The sequence below is a fragment of the Sarcophilus harrisii genome, chromosome 3 (genome assembly GCF_902635505.1).
Source record: "Sarcophilus harrisii chromosome 3, mSarHar1.11, whole genome shotgun sequence".
NCBI lineage: Eukaryota > Metazoa > Chordata > Mammalia > Dasyuromorphia > Dasyuridae > Sarcophilus > Sarcophilus harrisii.
Window position 1 is genome coordinate 561700847 of NC_045428.1, and position 19160 is coordinate 561720006.

Below are 19160 nucleotides of genomic sequence, written 5' to 3' on the forward strand. Positions count from 1 at the left end.
TAAGTTTGAAACCTTATTATCATTAAACTCTTAAGATTGAGTAGGGAGTCTAGTATAGTAAGGGATATGATATTAGTCAGGAATAAGGAGGGAGTTCAACAGCAAACAAGGCTGTGGGGAAGAAAAGGAGCTCATGGAAGGGCCCACAAAAGAGAATAAACAGTTTTAGGAGTCATGATGTAGATGTACTGCAGGTGGTGCAAGAGGGAAATTTCACAAACCAAGAAACTACTTGAATGGGATGGGGAATAGAGGAAATTCAGAAAAATTACTAAGGTAGAAAAAGGAGAGAGCATATGCTTTCTTGTGACATTAACTTGTTTGTTTTTATTTGTTTCACAGTAATGAAGGCTTCTGGGTAGGGAAGTCTTCCTTACGAAGTTGGAGACAGCTAGCCCTTGAGCAGTTAGACGAGCAAGATATTGATACAGACCAAAGTAATGGGAAAATGAATGGTGACACCTTAAATAAAGGTAATGATATTCTCAGCTTGTACTTGTATTTTTAAACATCATAAGTTTGTTAATGAGCTTTAGCTTATAATAACTATCTTTCAATTATTTAGTGGTTTCATAAACATGAATAATTTATAAGACATCCCTTTATAAGACAATCTCATTGAAAGCTTAAGTGTAGATGATTGTCAGTGTACCTTAATTAATAAGTCTTCTACAATTGGTACCAATACTAACAAGTATCCTTACATGAGAATCCTAATGTTATTCCCTATTACTGTTGAAGGTTAACACCATCCTTCTTAGCAGCCATAGGTGTCACCTCTGATTCTTCATTGTCACCTACCTTCTGTGGGTTCTAAGTTATTTATTTTTCCTTTGCATCATCTTTTGAATGTACCCCTTTCATCAGGTATTGCTACCACTCTGGTGCAAGTTCTTATCAATCCAAGTCTGAGCTACTGCTGGATCTCTCTGCCTCTCTTCTCGCTCCACTTGAGTCCATCTTGTACCCAGTCATCATTGACCTTATCAATCATTTCGTTCTCCCTTAGGTGGTTGTCTATCACTTCAGTAATGATTAGTCCTCTTGTTTCGCTTTTCAGAGCCGTTCTTAACCTAGCCTCTGCCTTTCTTCCATAAATAGAAAATGCCTTTCTAGTTTTCTAGACTTTTATTTTTTTTTTTTTTTTTTTTTTTTTTTTTTTTTTTTTATTTAATAGCCTTTAATTTACAGGATATATACATGGGTAACTTTACAGCATTAACAATTGCCAAACCTCTTGTTCCAAATATAATAGAGAGCAAATATAATAAAGATGACAATATTACCTAAACTAATCTATTTATTTAGCGCTATACCAATCAGACTCCCAAAAAACTATTTTAATGACCTAGAAAAAATAACAACAAAGTTCATATGGAAAAACAAAAGGTCAAGAATTTCAAGGGAATTAATGAAAAAAAAATCAAATGAAGGTGGCTTAGCTGTACCAGATCTAAAATTATATTATAGAGCAGCAGTTACCAAAACTATTTGGTATTGGCTAAGGAATAGATTAGTTGATCAGTGGAATAGATTAGGTTCAAGGGATAAAACAGTCAACAAATATAGCAACCTAGTCTTTGACAAACCCAAAGATCCCAGCTTTTGGGATAAGAACTTACTGTTTGATAAAAATTGCTGGGAAAATTGGAAACTAATATGGCAGAAACTAGGCATTGATCCATACTTAACGCCGTACACCAAGATAAGGTCAAAATGGGTTCATGACCTAGGCATAAAGAATGAAATTATTAATAAATTAGAGGAACATAGGATAGTTTACCTCTCAGACCTGTGGAAGGGGAAGGTTTTTATGACTTTTATTTCTTAATCCCCTGCAAATCTCTTCTTTGAGTTGCTGCTACTCATAATATGCTCCATCAGCCTGACCTTGAGCTTTTTACTGCTTGTCCTTTATGACATTAGCCTTATTAATCTCTTGTATTGGGTTTCTTTTCAGGTTTATCTTCAGTCTTGTCTTCCACAAGAAGCCTTTTTCTGTTCCTTCTTGATGTTGATGTAATTTTTTTCTCTCATCATCATTAATTACGTCTCTCCTTATGGGCTTTTATTTTTGGTGCTTATTAAAGAATTTTTTTGTTTTTTTTGGCAGGGAATTGACTCCAAGTCCAGTACAGGGCCTGCGCACATAGTACTTTATATAGGCTTTTGACTTACTTTCATACTCTGTAGTATAGACATATTCACATACTGGAGAAAGTGTAATTTGATTTAATTGTCAATGCTTCAACCATGATTCAAAGAAAATATAATTATGCAAGTTACTGAGTTGTCTGAAGGTATGAGCCAAGGATTTGGTAATTTGATAATTATCTATAATACAATTGAGTTTAGTTTGGACAATCTTTTTTTAAAAAAATGTTATAATTTTGTTGATTCAAATCTTGTTTTGGAGATCAACAAGCTTCACAGAATAGAATTCCTAGTTTATGTAGGATAAAAAGATTTGGAGGTCTCTTCATGTAGGACTGTTCAACATTACATGTTGAACAATCCACATGTAAAATAGATGTTCCTCTTTGGATTCTCCTGACATTGTGTTGGGCTCTTTCTTCCTTTTTTTTTTTTTTTTTTTAAATAGTCTTTGTTCAGTTTTTCATAATACCTACTCGACACCCTCAAAAGTCGCTGAAAGCTCTTGATTCAAAAAAACTTTCCACCCCCTGATTCGTGCACTTGAGAGCCCTTTATCCTACATTACAAAACATTCTTGGCATGTTTTTCTCCTGCCTGTCAACTAGATTGAGCTGTCTTCATCAATGTTCATTTCGTGGTGTCGTTAAGTTCCAATGTGGAACACAGGAGCTATATTGAATATTCACAGTTCCAGTCCCTTTTATGGAGCTGATGCTCACTTTATGTGAAGCATTTCTAGTTTTAGTTTTAGCCTTTTCCTTTATCCATTTTCCTAAAGGTAACTTCTTTAAATCGTGAGAGAGGGCCTTAGAAATCCCACTCAGTATTGTAAATGAGCCTGGCTTTGGAACATCCTTTCCTCCTCTGCACTTATTTCATTTTTCTTCTGAGTTTGTATCTTTTTTTCACAATTGTGTGGAAGACAAAAGAACTTGAAATGACCGTGAAAGCCCTCTTAGGGCCATATAGGCAAGAGTGCAGGATGGCACCACTTGGGCAGAGTTGGTTAAGTGGGAAATCTAAACTGTGTTTGCCACCTTTAATGTTGCACCTGCTTCTCTTTTGATTAGATGATTCCAAGGATGAGAAAAAAGATGAGGAAGAGGAGTTAAATTTTAATGAAGACATCCTGTGTCCGCACGGTGAGCTTGCGTCTCCCTTCTTGGCTAATTATTGTAACCTTAATTTTTCAGGGACCAGAGATTTTCTCTCTTGAATTATGGGGCAGTAGGAGAGGTAATTTTAAAATCTCTTCTAGAGAAGAGAGACAATCTCGGGCAACAGAACCGAGTCAGAGGCCTGATGTGCTACCCACTTGATGTCCCCATTCATGCTGTTGCCTTCCTCCTTTTTGCCATCCCTCCATTCTACCTCCAATGTTTGCCTTTGTTTGTTTGGAGTAAATTTAAGAAAGGCAGTAAATTTAATAGTAGCAAATTATTTGTCCAATATTTTGTTTCAAGAGTTTCTTCTTGAGAGGTTCACTTACTCTGTCCAAACAACCATCTCGGAGTTTAGTTGGAGCTTAACAAGCACCTAGAAAGCTAAGAAGTTTTTAGATGAATTGAGAAAAGTGAGAAAGCCAGGGAGATGAAGTGATTTGCTTGTGGTAAAGTTAAAGAGCAGATCCAGTGACCACGCCCTCCTCCTCACCCCAAAGACATACAGTGACGCCCTAGCACAGCAGCCCCTAAAGTGACATCAACTCTATGCTTCTGCCTTTTGTGTCTCCATTACTGTTAATAATTTCTCATTCAAGTCACAGTTGTATCTTTTTGCCTATCCTTATGGCTAAATTGTAATTTAAGTTTTAGATGTCAAGGTGAGTGTTTGTAGGATGACATGCTATGTGAAAACAGTATATACATCCTTTTTACTATGGTTTTTCTATTTATATCCAACTTTGCAGCCATCTTCTTAGAAATGTAATTTACTCTGAGCTATGTTGCAATCATCATAGCTTTGCAAATAGACAGCATCAGGATCCTGATATCCTCTCCCTGATGTGCTAACATTCTGTGACATTGAGAATTTTCATTGGTCCAGTAGTCAAAAGTGAGCTGGCATTTCATTGGCTTGTTCTAAAGTAACATTTGGTACTTTCTCTTGGCTGTTGCTAGGGGAGAATTCTGTACTGATTTGAGATAGATTAGGGAAGATGGGAATAACCAAATTGGGTTGTCTCTTAGTGTACGTTAAAAACAAATTCAGCTTTAAAATAAAAGAATGACACTTTTCCATTTTCAATTTAAGGAAATAAGACTAATTGGGCTTATATTAAAAGGAATTTGCATTCTTTCTCTTTCACTGAACAAAAAAATCCATATCACTGGTGTCCAAGGGATGGGGAGGGGGGAGAAGAAGAGGGTGTTTTTTAGGAAAATGGAAGAAGGAAAAAGTCATGGAATAGGAGAGATAGCAGATGGTCAATAAATTTTCATTATAAGACACAATTTTGTCTCAATAAATTATGACTTAAGTTTATAAGGGTTTTATGGTTTCATGCTTTTTTCCCTGTTTAATCACCTGTGATAATAGCATGTAGTTATTTTGCAAAGTAATATACTGATTTTAACATCAAATAAACTGAGTTAATTTGAAAAATATTGACTACTCTCATGTTAAAGCTGGTAGAATGACAATCTCCTAGCTTCCCAGTTTGTAAGGCATCAACTCATTCCACTTTCTAATGCTGGAATTTTTCCTGCATACCTAACTGTACATATCTGCAATTCGTTTTTCTTGATTTCCCAAATGGGTAGGTATATGGTGAGAATTTGAAACTGAATCCAAGATTTTTAGATTTTTTTTAGAAAACAACATGTAACATGTGAAGAAGTCATTTGAGATAGTTTGTTGAAGAATTTATGGGCAATTCTGTGCCTGAACTTAAGGTCATGCTAGTGCCATCTTCTTATCAACACATTTTTGATTGTGTGGCTGACCTGTCTCTGGGGTATTTTGCAATTTCTTGTTTATATGGGCAAATCTTTTCAGCATAATATATGTGGAAGCATTGCATGACAACTTTCAATTATGAAAACATTTCATGCCTGTCAAACTTCCTGTGTGCCAGTGTCTAAAACTTGAAAGGTTGGGCAAGTCACCTCTCTATTGGTAATAAAAGGTTGTTGATATGAAATTCTAATCCTGTGGCTCTTAGTCTCCACAAGATGTTTTTTGATGCTTAAAATAAAATACATTGAATCGCAAAGAAAACTAATGACTTTATGATTTTAGAAATCCTGATCTCTCTAGAACAGTGGACAAATCTACATAATCCAGTGTAAGGAGATTGTTTTTCCATGATAATATTAAGCATCAGAATACGAAAATTGCAAAATGGGAAAATCCAAAAGTCATAGATCCCACATTGAAAACTTATGTTAAAGACTTTATTTCTTATGTGGTTTCAAGTCGCATGTTAGGGTTTAGCTTTCATCTTTGTATATAAAAAATCTCATTAGAACACTGGGTAATACTATGTTATATTTATTCCCTCGCTTATTGAAAGCGATTGGTTATTCCCTCATATCCAGGAAATCTCTTAAAATGGTTGTTTAGATTGAATTAGGGAATTAATGCTTTCCAGGAAAATTATGCTTCCTGAGGATGAAAATTTTCAAAGTGATATTAGAGGACCGAATAATATATCATTGGTCATTGTGGCTTATAAAGACCAGCAATGCTATATTTAGACATTTATTAAGGGATAGTGTAAAATACTAGGGGGATTTGTCATTTCAGATTTGATTTCTGTATTTTCATATTTCTTTGGAGCATAAAATACTTTCCATAAACATTAATTTCACTGTTATATAATGTATCTGGTTGAAATTGTGTTTCAGTATTCTGTGGTTAGCTGCAATTCCAGTTAACTTTTAAACACTGTATTACCTTGACATATAAGTGTATTCCCTTAATTCATAAAGAGTGTTGTCTTATTTGACGTTATTGAAATTTTAAGGAGTTAAAGGAATCTTAAGTAGAAAACAAATTGCCTTCCACATTTCTTTATCTAATGTCATCTAAAGGAGAAGCAGTCCTAGAGTTGAAATAATGGTAGGTACTGTGTATAAGTTTTGTATAAATTGAAGAACTGATTATCCAGCAGTCAGGATTTTCCTACTGCCTTCATTTGTTCTTCAATTATAATTCACACAGATTTGTAACTATCAGAAAGATTTCAAAATAGAGGAATTTGTTTTTGGCTCAAATGAGCAAACAAGCTTCAGGATTGTATGGATTCTTAGGAAGACTAGCAGATTGAAAGGTTTCACACACCAGTATAATATTTATTAACAGAAAAGTTGGTAACTAGCTATTTGCATACATAATTTTTCCGGTCAGTTTGCTAACATGGCTGACTAAGATCTTAGTCATCTTAATCTAAAAGTTTTCATATATTCTCATCTTTATTGGCATAAGATTTTGCAAACTGGGCTTCCTGGTGGATAAGGCTTTAAATTCCTGCTGTTGTACAGAAATGGAAACACTGGTGAACAAGGTGTATGACTGACTGGCAGGGAACCATGGAGTTCAATGTGCATTTTGAAAGACATGCTTAGAGAATAGAAAGTCATAACTTTAATAAGTATCCAGGTGGGAGGGGATTGTGGCACTTGCAAAGTGAAAAGAAAAGTTAGGAAGTGAGAGCAAAAATTCCCTTCCAATAAACCACCAGGGAATAAGGAGAGTTGCTTTGTGATTTGGGATTTTTATCCCCATATGCTAGAAGGGCTACTGTATTTTGTGCTTTTTCTTTTTCAAAACCAAGCAAGATGGTTTTTTACAGGTAGTTTATGTATAACAGAAAATGAGAGACGTCTTGTTTCTAAAGAGGCTTGGGGAAAACTGCTGCAATACTTTCCAAAAGCTCCAGAATTTCCAAGTTACAAAGAATGCTGTTCTCAATGCAAGGTATGTCATGTTGGTATGCTTTGTTATTTGAGATGGCTTGGGCTAACTCCCCCAATATATTGTAATAGTTGTTTAGGAGGGAAGATGAAAAGAACGAATTGATGTATTTTTTTCTCATGCAGATCCTGGAAAGAGAAGGAGAAGAAAATGAAGCCTTACACAAGATGATTGCAAATGAGCAAAAAACTTCTCTCCCGAATTTGTTCCAAGACAAAAGCAGACCCTGTCTTAGTAATTGGCCTCAGGTATGCAGGATTGAAGAGACCAACAGGATAACCTTTTTAAAGCTACTGATATAGGGCCTAATGACCCATGTCAGTCTGATTAAATGGATTTTCTCTTTGACCTGTATTTATTTGCAATGAGTTAACAAGGCCTTGTTAAATAATATTGTACAATTGTAAAATTAGCAATTTAGTGGCAAGAAAAGAAAATGGATCTATAAAAATTGTTGTAAAACACATGTGGTCATTTTGTTTTGTGATTTAATGCTGTTAGTGATTTTCCTAAAATTTATTAAATGTTAACTTAAAAATTTGATATATGAAGTATGCAAGATTTATGGTAATAAACTGGATTTTTTTTCCCCATGTGAAATGCTTTTTTCAGGAAACGGATGTGCTTTACATTGTATCTCAATTTTTTGTAGAAGAATGGCGGAAATTTGTGAGGTACTTTCAATTTTTTCGTAATTTCATCAATTTTTTGACTTACTATTTCACCCCACCCATTTAAACTTTTCCCCCTCCTCCCATTCTGCCAAATGGCATTTCTTCTTCCCTAGCCTTGTTTTTTAAAATAGCACTGGATTTACATTATCATATCCTGATTATATTCAGTATCCTTGGAATGGAGAATAGCATTCTATACTAAAAAAAATAAAATTGACTTAAAATAAATAAATATAATAACTTAAAATAACTTTTTGGCAGAAATAATACAGAATCACTTAATGTGTGGTACCTTAAGCCCTCATAATTCTGCAAAAAAGTCCCCATTTATATATCTTCCTAACTTGTTGAGCCAAATCTACCCAAATGAAAAGCTTATCTCCCTGTATCTTTGTTTTAGAAGAATATGCTGCGTATAATGGCACAAAATTTTTTTCTTGCATTCATGCATTCAAATCAGAAATATTTTCCTTTTTATTATCTTTTGAAATAGGCGGCCTACTAGATGTAGTCCTGTATCATCAGTAGGAAACAGTGCTCTTCTCTGTCCTCATGGTGGACTTATGTTTACTTTTGCTTCCATGACCAAAGAAGATTCTAAACTGTGAGTTTCTTTTGTTCATGTGTATTGTTCTCTGTTGAAGTGATAAATTTGTCTCATGAAGTCTTTTAGAAACATTGTTGCAAATGCATCTTGCCTTTGGTTATAACTTTATTATGCTTTTTTATTCACTTGGGGAGACATGTTTTTTCCTCATGGATTTAATCACTAACAAAGGAAAAGTTGTAGTCTGCAGTCAAATGATTATTCCTATTCCTCCTGAATTTTTCTTTGAATATATTGTTCATATAACTTGGAGAGATACATCATCCTGGGAGTGCCCAGTTCAGTACCTTTCTCTGGACTTGGTGTTCCTTGGGAAAGCTTAGTTGTACTGCATTGTTTTATAGTTATCATTTTCCAAATTTTGGGTTTTGGCATGTGTCACCTCCATGAAATTGAAAATTCAAGCAAAATTTTTGCTTCCCCACCCCCTCAACAGATCTGTAAAATGTTTTTAATGTAGTGTTTACATGATAATTTTTGAGTTACATATACATGTTTTGTGCATTTTGTGCATGTATATATTCATAATACATTGAAATGGCATTGGGGAAAAGATGTGGAAAGGAAAAATTGCATTCAGGTTAGCCTTGTGGAGTATTTGTCATGTGCCTCTTCTCCACTTACTCCACACCCCTACCCCCCAATTTTTAAAAATTTATTTTCCACCTTTTTACTTTTCTAATAATGAGATTTCTATTGTTTTCCCCTTCCCTTGCCCCACTCCTCAAGATGGCAGTTAAATTAAAATTAAAAAGTTTATACATGAGCAATCATATTTCTGCTTTAGTCATGTTCAAGAAGAATCGGGACATAAGGGAACAATTATAAGTTCTTTGGGTCTGATAGCATTTACTATTTGAATCTTAGATCATTATATTGCTGTAAAGAAATTGTATCGAGTATTTATTAAGCACATTCTATGTGTCCAGGAATTAAGGGTAGGGATACAAAGTCCAAAGTAATTTAGCAACTTTCATCAGCTTATCTGTCAGATCTGACAGTCTGTGTGCTGTTCTAGTCCATGATTCAGCTTGACACTTTTTGGTATTCACCATAAATCATCATGGATAAGTGTGAGACTACATACAAGAGATGGTCAAGTTTTATAACTGAGAGGATTATATTGGCATTTAGGAGTGTCAGAGAAGGCTCATTTTGGAATGTAGGCATTAAAGAAGCTATGGGGGTAGGAGATTGAATTTTAACTGGGACAAGTTAAGAGGTGGAATGAATATTAGCGTTGGCTAATAAGGAGACCAGAGTCAATGATTTATAGAATTTATGTGAGAAAAAGTCCCAGGGATACAGAAGGCTTTGAATGCCAAACAGATTTGTTATTGGTGGTGGCCACTGGATTCTGTTTAGATTGTACGACACATAAATTTGAGTTTAATCATGTGGGAATAGAGCTGAGGGAGTAAAACAAACTGGAAAACTATTTGTTACCCACATGTGAGGTGAAGAAAATATCAGTGTGGACTTGCTGCCGGTGGGGAAGGGAAGTATTTGGGAAAGAGGTTAGAAAGCAAGAGAAATTTGAGAAAATGAGTTATAACAACCAGGTTAAGAAATATTGGTTCTGTCAATAAAAAGTTATAAAAAAAGGAAAAAAAAAATTTTATTAAAAAAAGGAATATGGGTGACAAGAAAGAGGGTGGTGATGGGGAATTTCAAAAGAGAATCACATGTGAGCGTCTGGAGTTTTAACCAGTTGTAAAGATTTATTTACCTTACCCAATTTAGAATAGACAGGATAACTTAGCTCTTCTGATGGGACAGATCTGCAGTCTCAGAGGCTCACTTTAAATTTGAAAGCCAAAGAGAGGGGCCCAGTGAGAACTTTGTCTTCATCACTTCATCACTTGATGTCCTAAGTTGGGACTCAAGGCCCTATTATCAAGCTCCATTCCAGCTTGTCACTTAGACACAAGTCCATTTGAGAAGGATCAACTGTTTAATAACTTTTTTCTGTTATTTTTATATTATATATATGTTGTATATTTTATATATATTATAATTTTCTGTTATTTTGTTAATAATTTAAGGTTACCATTTCATTATTTTAAGCTACTTGAAAAATCATTTGAAAAAATTCTGATTTTCATGGTATTCCTCTGAATGATTAAGTATTACTAGGACTCCATGTGTCTTGAAGAAATCCATTTAGGTTTGATGTTAGCAAATAATAATCTGAACAATTCAGAAAGCTCAAGCAGGTTAAGTTGTTGAGTGAAATTTAATGAAAGATGTAATGACCATTCATCAGATATCATAAAGGGAGGGAATTACTTTTCAAGTATAGGTTTGAAATTTAGCCTCTTAGATCAGAACCAACCTTGAAATTCTGTAATGTTGAGTGATTACTCAAAATTTAATGGTGCTATAAAATACCTTAAGCTTTTCTAGGTACACTGTTCTTCCTGTTAAATCATCTGGAACTTTGTTCTGTTAGAATGTTTATCTTAGCTAAAATGTTGGTGTGTGACTTCACAATGTCATAATGTATGGTTTTTCTTTGCACAGTATAGCTCTCATATGGCCCAACGAGTGGGAGATGATACAAAAGCTATTTGTCGTGGATCATGTAATTAAAATTATCAAAGGTGAAACGGATGATGCAAATCCTTCACAGATGTTATATACGTCAGAACCCAGTAAGTGAGTTTGTTCTTACATTGTTTTAGGTGGGCATGGGCTATGGAGAATGTATTGCACATGTCCAATTGGGCTAATTAAATTTCATAATGTAATAGGCCCAGCAGGCTGCTAGCCCCAGTGAAGTACTTAGGCTTACACTTTAATTTCCTTTAATTTCCTACTGGCTCTCTGTAGGTAGTGCCCCATAGAGCACCTTTCTCTTACTTGAAACTAGCCACAGAAAGAATTTGCTCTATCCTTACCCTGTCTGTGATCCTTCAGTCTTTTCATATTTAGGACTTGTAGATGTACTTTTCTTTCATAGGTACTATGCAAGGAGAGCCCAATGTAACTTCTAAATTGCTGGAGACATATGAATTGCTCCGTCTTATTCCCTGTTTGTAATTTCTTCATTTGTCACTATATTTCTCAAACCTGTTCCCTTTTAAAAAAACATTGTAGGTCTTTGTCCAGAATGCAGGGAAGGTTTATTGTGTCAACAGCAGAGGGATCTTCGGGAGTACACCCAAGCCACTATATATGTACATAAAGTTGTGGATAATAAAAAGGTATTGATTCTTTTTCTGCATACGCTTCACTGATATTCACATTTTGAACTTTTTTTTCTTCTTAAGAGGTGTTAATACTTGGGTCATTTGGTGGCAGTACTATTGAGGACGTGTATTTCTGGCTAAGAATATTGATTGATTTGTAAATTCACTTTTAGTCCTATCCTCCTTCTGAAGCCACCTGCGCTCTATATTGTTACTTCTATCTACACTATTTTGGAGTTTTCTCATTTTTTATGTCAAGCACGTATTTGATGTGTTTATCTTGCACTTGAAACCTTTCCAACATGCTTTATTTTGCTTATTAATTACATTTTCTTTTGAGGAGGAAGGGCTATTGGATTGGGAGTCAGGCTGGACACAAGCTTTGCCTTGTCACTAAATACCTACTTGATCTTGATCAAGTCAACATCCTCCCTGAGCTTTAGCTTTTAGTTTAGTTTAGTTTTGTGTAGCAAATGAGAAATGGATTTAAATCTTGCTAATATCCCATATAGCTCCTAAATCTTTGATGCTGTGACTCCCACCTTCCTTCAGTTCATTCATTTCATGTCAATGTCATGGTAAAAGGTGGATTTTGGTGAACAACCATTATTTCATCCATACATAACTGCAATTCCCGAATTGACTATACATCACCACAAATCCTGTCTACCGATTTCTTTAGAACCTTTTTTTTAAAAAATGTCCACAGTTGGATATTTACTATGTTCATTCATTATAGGATCTGACCTTTTTTACTACATTTGATTTTAATAAACATTGCTAAATCATCTACACTTAAATTCCCTAATATCTTTGGAATTTTTCTTTTGAAAAGGCTGCTTTGATGCTTATGATGCTCAGTGGTGCATATCTCTTCCCAGCTATTGATTTTGATTCTTACTGTACTCCAGGTAATGAAGGATGCTGCTCCAGAATTGAATGTTAGTAGTTCAGAAACTGAAGAGGACAGGGAAGAAACAAGGCCCGAAGGGGAAAAAGACCCAGACTTTAATCAGGTAAATATCAAATCAATTTTCATAGTGTTTATGTATAGTTTGGATTCAGAATTTCTACTGAAATTTAAGTTTAGGATTATCAAAAAGAAAATGATCACTTTTCAGAATGTGTTTTGTAGTTCAGATATAATTAAGGTACTTCTAAAAGAGGGGGAGGTATGTAATCATGTATATAGAATTTTTTGGTATTTAGGGATGTATTATGTACATCCCTAATCCACAAAATTTTGCCATGCCTCCTGCACAAGACAGTTGGAAAATCAACTAAAGCTCTTTCATTGTTCAGGTGTTCTCTTAATTTCACCGATCTTGTTCCCCAGCTTATGTGGCATGATCTTGTCATGATCATCACAGCTCCGAGTCCTCTGTATCTCCATTTCCATTTCCCTGTTCCTCTCATCTTTGTCTTATGCACTCCTGGTACTCAACTGTCTCGATGTTAACCAAGAATTGATTTTTGGGAAAGGGAGAGGACAGTGAAGTAAAATGTCTGTAACATTCTCACAATAGCTGCCTTCTGCAAGTTTTAATTCAATTGCATGGCTAAGCTAAATTTAGCTAGATATTTTCTGGATTTGGACTTTGTTCTGGGACCAGCTTCTGCCTTTGTATATATTCCCTTGAACTGAACTGGCCCTTCTAATTCTTTTCCCTCTATGCAATGTAGTAGCATTAGAATGTCTAGAATCCAATGTACAATGTACAACCTTCCCTCTCAGTCTTCTTTCAGAAGTGGAGATTGGTTCTGTTCTATCTTTCTTTCCTGCCTTTTTTAATTCTCTATGTTCATGGGCCTGTTACTATTTCCCCCAGTCCTCCAATTAAATTCCTGTGCTCTTTGCCCAGTATGCTCACATACACTTCACATACTACTTGATGCTTCTGAATTGCCCTTGTGTGTTTGTCCCATATCCCAAATTTAAACAGCATTGGAGGATCCTTACCTGTTAGGGAGTCTTGGTTTTTTAAGGGTGATGTTACCAACCTACTCCCACTTATACATTGCTTTGTGGCACTAATGAATTTGATTTCATCATCTTTCCATTTCATTGTGTTCTTTACCCTTTTATTCTTTATGTGCTACTTTTATAACCCAATATGATGCATAAATAAAAGTGATTTATTTCTCATAGAGAAGTTGGAGCCCTGCTGGCTCCACTGTGCCTTTAGATTGTTTGTGTGACCTGTTTTGCCCTCTGTAATTTAGCATCTTTTGGATGGTTTTTCCTAGACCAATGGTGGAACAAAGCGGCAAAAAATTTCTCATCAGAATTATATTGTTTATCAGAAGCAAGTCATTCGACGGAGCATGCGGCACCGTAAAGTTCGGGGAGAAAAGGCACTACTTGTTTCAGCAAATCAAACATTAAAAGAACTAAAAATCCAGGTGAGAAAAGGGAGTAAACAAATTCTTCCAGTACTTTATATCCTACAAGTTAAGTAAGAAAGGAGATTTGTCTTTTATAGGCACTTTGGAGAGCTGTTGCTCTCCAACAAGAGCAATTGCATTGCATAGAAAAAGGAATCTTATCTAATTTGCTGGTATATAGTTCACTCTTGACCTTAAGATTATACATTGGGGGGTAGTGATACTTCCCAGCAAATTGTGAAGAAAACATTTTGTAAATGTTGAAGAAAGTAGTGCTAAGTTCCTGCTAGGTTTTTCCAGGATAATATTTTTGTAAGTCATCAGTATTTAAAATTCTCTTCTTACTTAAATGACCCTTCAGTCTAGCTCTTACTTTGTATCACTAAGAGGACTTGCAAAAGTCCAGTTTTTTGCTTGTGAGAAGAGTATTTCAAACTTAAAATTTTCAGGTGTTCCCCACTGAGGCAGTGGTCATTCTCAAAACAAGAGAATGTAAATACCCAATGATAATACCCACTTCCTATGTAAAGTGGGTATTATCTATACAGAATATTTTACAAGTGAATACCCATTTGAGACTGGTAATGGATTTAACTTAATGTTATTCATATTCTGCCTTCACACTTAAATTTTCAGTGATAAGAAGATATTCTCATTTTCATATTCTCAAAAACTGGTCGAACAAAAGTTTTTTCCTTTTAATTCTGTCCCCTGCAATCTTTCAGATCTCTTGGCTAACACTTTTTTTTTTTTTTAAATAGCCTTTTATTTACAGGATAACATGGGTAACTTTACAGCATTAACAATTGCCAAACCTCTTGTTACAATTTTTCACCTCTTACCCCCCCACCCCCCACCCCCTCCCCTAGATAGCAGGATGACCAGTAGATGGCTAACACTTTTTTTAAACTATATTTTATTCTTTTGAGGATGACAAGGCTGCCCTTGATAGTTACAACATTGTGTGACAAAATTAGCATTCTTTGTGAAGGGATTATTAATTATAACCTTATAACACTTTTCTTATAATGAAAAATCCTGGTTGTCATTGAAGTCCAGCTGAAGATCTTTTCCTATGGCCTTTTAAGTGTTTATTTTTTTTTATATTTGAAATTTGTGATTTACAGTCCTGTATTACAGGCATATAATGGAACACTTCCCCTTACTGGCACATCTACATGCCAGCATCTCCAGTACAGTGGCCAGCCCTCTTTCCTCAGCTCAGTGACTATGGAAGTGGGAATCCTTCTACAGTGCAATCCTCCCAGCAACTGCATTCTGCCCCTGTGGCTGAACAATCTTTTATTGCTTTCACTTTTTTCCTTTATGAAGAAGAAAATGAAATTAACTCTCTCTCTGTTGCACTGTCAGCCATTTGAAATTGCTGCTGAAAGACAGCAGGCAACAGCTGTTGGGATTTACTCCCCCTGATAATTCTTGTTCAGTTTTCTTCTTTGATCTCCCATTCTCGTTTGCAGAATCCCAGGGAGCCAAGCAGCAGCCAAATAAAGGACAATGAGCCCGTTTTGCAGCCCTGCTGCTCTGTGGCATTGTGTAAAATTGAAACTTGTGTTCCATGTAGGATCTTTTATTATTGTTGTGCATAAGTGTGATGGTGAAGCTATAAGAGATTTAATGTGGAGCCTTTCTTTTTGCTAATGGAGACTATATTAAATTATCTCCCATTGCCATTTGAGAGGAAATTGTTTCTAATTTCTGATGCTTGGTGTGGAATGTCACAGCTGATAACCACAAAGAATTTTGGTAGAAAAGTGAGAAATTTTCATTTGGCCTTTTGATTGGTTACATTTTGATAGGCAAAATAAGGAAGGCTTCTACACTCACAGGTTGACTCTTGCACTTGTCCCTCTTTGTCTTCCTTCCTCCCACATAAAGCTACTTGTGAGCTCTACCCTTTGTTTGGGACTGAAGATGGGGAACACAAGAAACCATGAACTTTTCACAAATTAGTCTGTTAAACAATAGCTATTTAATTCTTCCATCTCTTCCTGCCCACCATGTACCCTAAGTATGTTCCCAGATATATTAGGATATGGCTCTCAATAAAAATTCAACAAGTGGGTTGACTTTAAACCCTCCCTAGGCTTTTGTGGAACTGCCAGTTCTCTTTTTCAATTGTCGGCATTGGGTGTTAGTTTGATGTCTGGAAGAGAATGTTTTTTCCTTGGTATAAAGAATTACATTCTGTTTTGTTTGCCTAGATCATGCACGCCTTCTCAGTAGCTCCTTTTGACCAGAACCTTTCAATAGATGGGAAAATCCTAAATGATGACACTGCAACCCTTGGTACTCTTGGTGTCATTCCTGAATCCGTTATTTTGTTAAAGGTAATAAAAAGCTACTTCAATGAAGTGTTTAATGAATGTGTTTAAAATATGTTTTACTTTTTTTGTTTTTATGTTTTACTTATTGTATATAAATTTATATATATTTCTAGTAATATATAATCCATATATAGTATATGATATATGACATGTAACCTATATATTGATATGTAATATATACATAAACAATAAATTTATATATTTATATTCACATATTTTATGTTTAATATGAATATTCTATATGAAATTTTTTGTTTTGTGTTGCAGAAAGGTACAAGTTGTGCTGAGTGGTCTTTTATGCCTCTGCTAGGATAGTTTCATTCTGGTTTTGGCTTCTTAAGGTTACAAGCTGCTGTGCACTTGTGTACCATCTTGACACTTGTCCTTGTTTTCTTGTTCCTAAATCTACATTTTCACCCCAGTGCCATTAGTGCTGAGGCCCCTGAGCCAGGCGTGCATGCTAGTTCTTGATATATAGTCCCTGGACAGTTCACTTGGATCTTGGCTTAGTTTTCTAATTGAGGGGTTTGGGAGATTTATTTTAGCTTTGAATATATTGTTCCTCTGCTTCCATTTTTGTTATTCCCTTTAGACATCTACCCCTTTTTTGTATTTAGTTTTTTGTATTTTTTTTTTTTTTTTTGTAGTTTTTGTATTTTAATACTTCCACATCCCCCAGATTTTAAGTTACATGGTTTGTAGAAATAGTTAGGAATTGGCAGACCAGTTTTATTTATCCCTTTTTGAGACAGACACAGAATCTTCTATTACTCTGATAGCAGCATTATTGATCCTGAACGGAGGTGCCTAAAACCCAGTGACTCACAAAATAGCCTGTTATTTTGGGGATAAATAATATTATTTAGGTAATTTTTTCTTTCTGTACAAATAACCATTGAGAGTTCTGCCTATGGACTCAAATTTGACTAGCCAATTCTTTGCCGCCTTCTAAGATGACTGTCATAGGAGGAGGAGGCCTGAATGGGTCCCTTCTTGGGCTGTACTCTTTCTGTTTGTGTCCTTGGATGATTTAACATGACCCAGAAGGCTTGGAGGCTTTGTGAACTGTGGCCTCTTTTCTCACTCCATCTTTGACCTGCATGTCAAAGTTCATTATGTCAAAGACCTGTTGCCTTTTGACCACATGGCCAATGTTTGTGGAAGTCTCTCCCTTTGCACTGGGCACTGTAGGGAGCTTAATTCTTCTGGAGTACCTACCCGGTTCATTTTCTCAAAGCTTGCACTCAATTCTTCCATAGACATCCTTGTGAGTTGCCACAATCACACTCGGGGTAGAGTAGGAAGGTGTAGTGCTTGTATGGGAAGAATCATCTGAACAATGGTATTCAGGGCATCCTTCACTTGCCAGAGATTTGTTCTCTCACTGATCACCAACCCCGCAAAGGCAGTAGTAACAAGAGCATAACACATTAGTGAAGGAATCTAATCTTAAAGAGTCTTCTGCTTAGATTCCTTCACTAAAGTCAGGAATCTCAAGAGAGCAGTGAGCACAAGAATTCTGGTTCTTTGGGGTCACCCTTGGAATTTGGAAAATGTTCCTTTTGACCTTGGTAGCTTGAGAACATGAGCCATTGGGGGGTTAATTTGACACCAATCTCATTGCTTCTAATTCAGCTTTTAATGTTTTTTGACTTGTGATTTCTCCCCCCCCCACCCCCCCCCAGGCAGATGAACCAATAGCAGATTATGCTGCAATGGATGATGTTATGCAAGGTAAGATGACTCTAACCCTAACCGCACCCCCCCCACCCCCCACCCCCCCGGTTGAATGCTACACATTTTGGGACATTCTTTCTTTTTAATTAAAGTACATTGCTTATGTTTGTCTTTTTTTTTTTTTTTTTTTTTTTTTAAAGACAAAAATTAGAGGAAAAGTAGGTATAACTAATTGATTTATTTTTAAAACTATAAATCAGTCCTTACCCACCTCAAGTCACAAGATGAAGAAGGCAGCATATTCTGTCAAGCTTTGTGCTATGCTGTGCTGCTTGTTCTTATATGGGTTTTTTGTTGTTGCTTTTGCCTTAATATGCTTTTTGGGAGTACTCTGTGTACAATTTCCTTTCACCTTATTGCAGCCATTGTGCATCTTGTTTTTAGTTCTGCTTTCTTCGTCCTGCATCAATTAGTTAATTATTAAGGAAACAATTTTGGGTTATCAGTTTCACCAAAGACAAAAGTTTGAACACTCTAGTCATTAATCATCTTAATCATTTGCTTCTCTGACAACTTTTTCAATTTTTCATTTCTTTTTTAGTGTGTATGCCTGAAGAAGGATTTAAAGGTAAGAAGAATCTGTCTTTTCCCCCCATGAATGTCAGGGACCAGCTATAATTTTCTGAGTGTGAAACTTGAAATTTGATTTAAATTGCAGTAAGAATCCATGCCTGTAATTCATGTTAGCCACAAGTTTTTTTTTTTTGTGTTTTTTTTTTTTTTTTTTTTTTTAAATATCAATTTCTCCCTCGTTTTTTAAACACTACAGAGAGAGAGGCTGTCTCTGGGAGAAACCCTTGTCTGCTAGTTAGCAGAGCTGTCTCTTATTCCAGAGTATTTGGCTAAAAAAGATGGCCAGGCTGAATGGGCCCATTTCTTACTCTCATAATTCCTGTTTCACGGTTGAGCTTCTTTCCAGTTTCTCCTAAATGATTTCAGATTTAAACAAGGCTGCTTATTTGTAATTGACAGAAGACTGAGGATGCTCAGGTTGTAGGTTTTTGTTCCTCCATTTTCCAATAGTAAGCTTTCTTATGTTATGCTAGACCCCTAAACCAAAGACTCCCCTTTCATTTATGAAGACTTTTTCTAAGATCTCTTTTCTTGAACATTCATCAACTCCTATATTGCAGTTTCTGCTTTATCC

The 19160-nt window shown here is 35.6% G+C and overlaps 1 protein-coding gene across 4 annotated transcripts in view; it reads left to right on the forward strand.

The window, feature by feature from the left end:
- The window catches only part of USP48 (ubiquitin specific peptidase 48), a 58583-nt gene that overhangs the window by 36586 nt on the left and 2837 nt on the right, over window positions 1-19160 (forward strand). For 2 of the 4 annotated variants that reach the window (XM_031962663.1, XM_031962664.1), the window contains exons 14-26: window positions 343-473; window positions 3228-3299; window positions 6935-7077; window positions 7200-7322; window positions 7687-7748; window positions 8242-8352; window positions 10879-11009; window positions 11455-11561; window positions 12458-12562; window positions 13794-13949; window positions 16154-16279; window positions 17962-18010; window positions 18555-18581. In XM_031962663.1, the coding sequence (XP_031818523.1) occupies window positions 343-473; window positions 3228-3299; window positions 6935-7077; window positions 7200-7322; window positions 7687-7748; window positions 8242-8352; window positions 10879-11009; window positions 11455-11561; window positions 12458-12562; window positions 13794-13949; window positions 16154-16279; window positions 17962-18010; window positions 18555-18581 (1343 nt within the window). The remainder of the gene's footprint in view (window positions 1-342; window positions 474-3227; window positions 3300-6934; window positions 7078-7199; window positions 7323-7686; window positions 7749-8241; window positions 8353-10878; window positions 11010-11454; window positions 11562-12457; window positions 12563-13793; window positions 13950-16153; window positions 16280-17961; window positions 18011-18554; window positions 18582-19160) is intronic. The other 2 variants (XM_031962665.1, XM_031962666.1) reach the window with 1 other exon arrangement.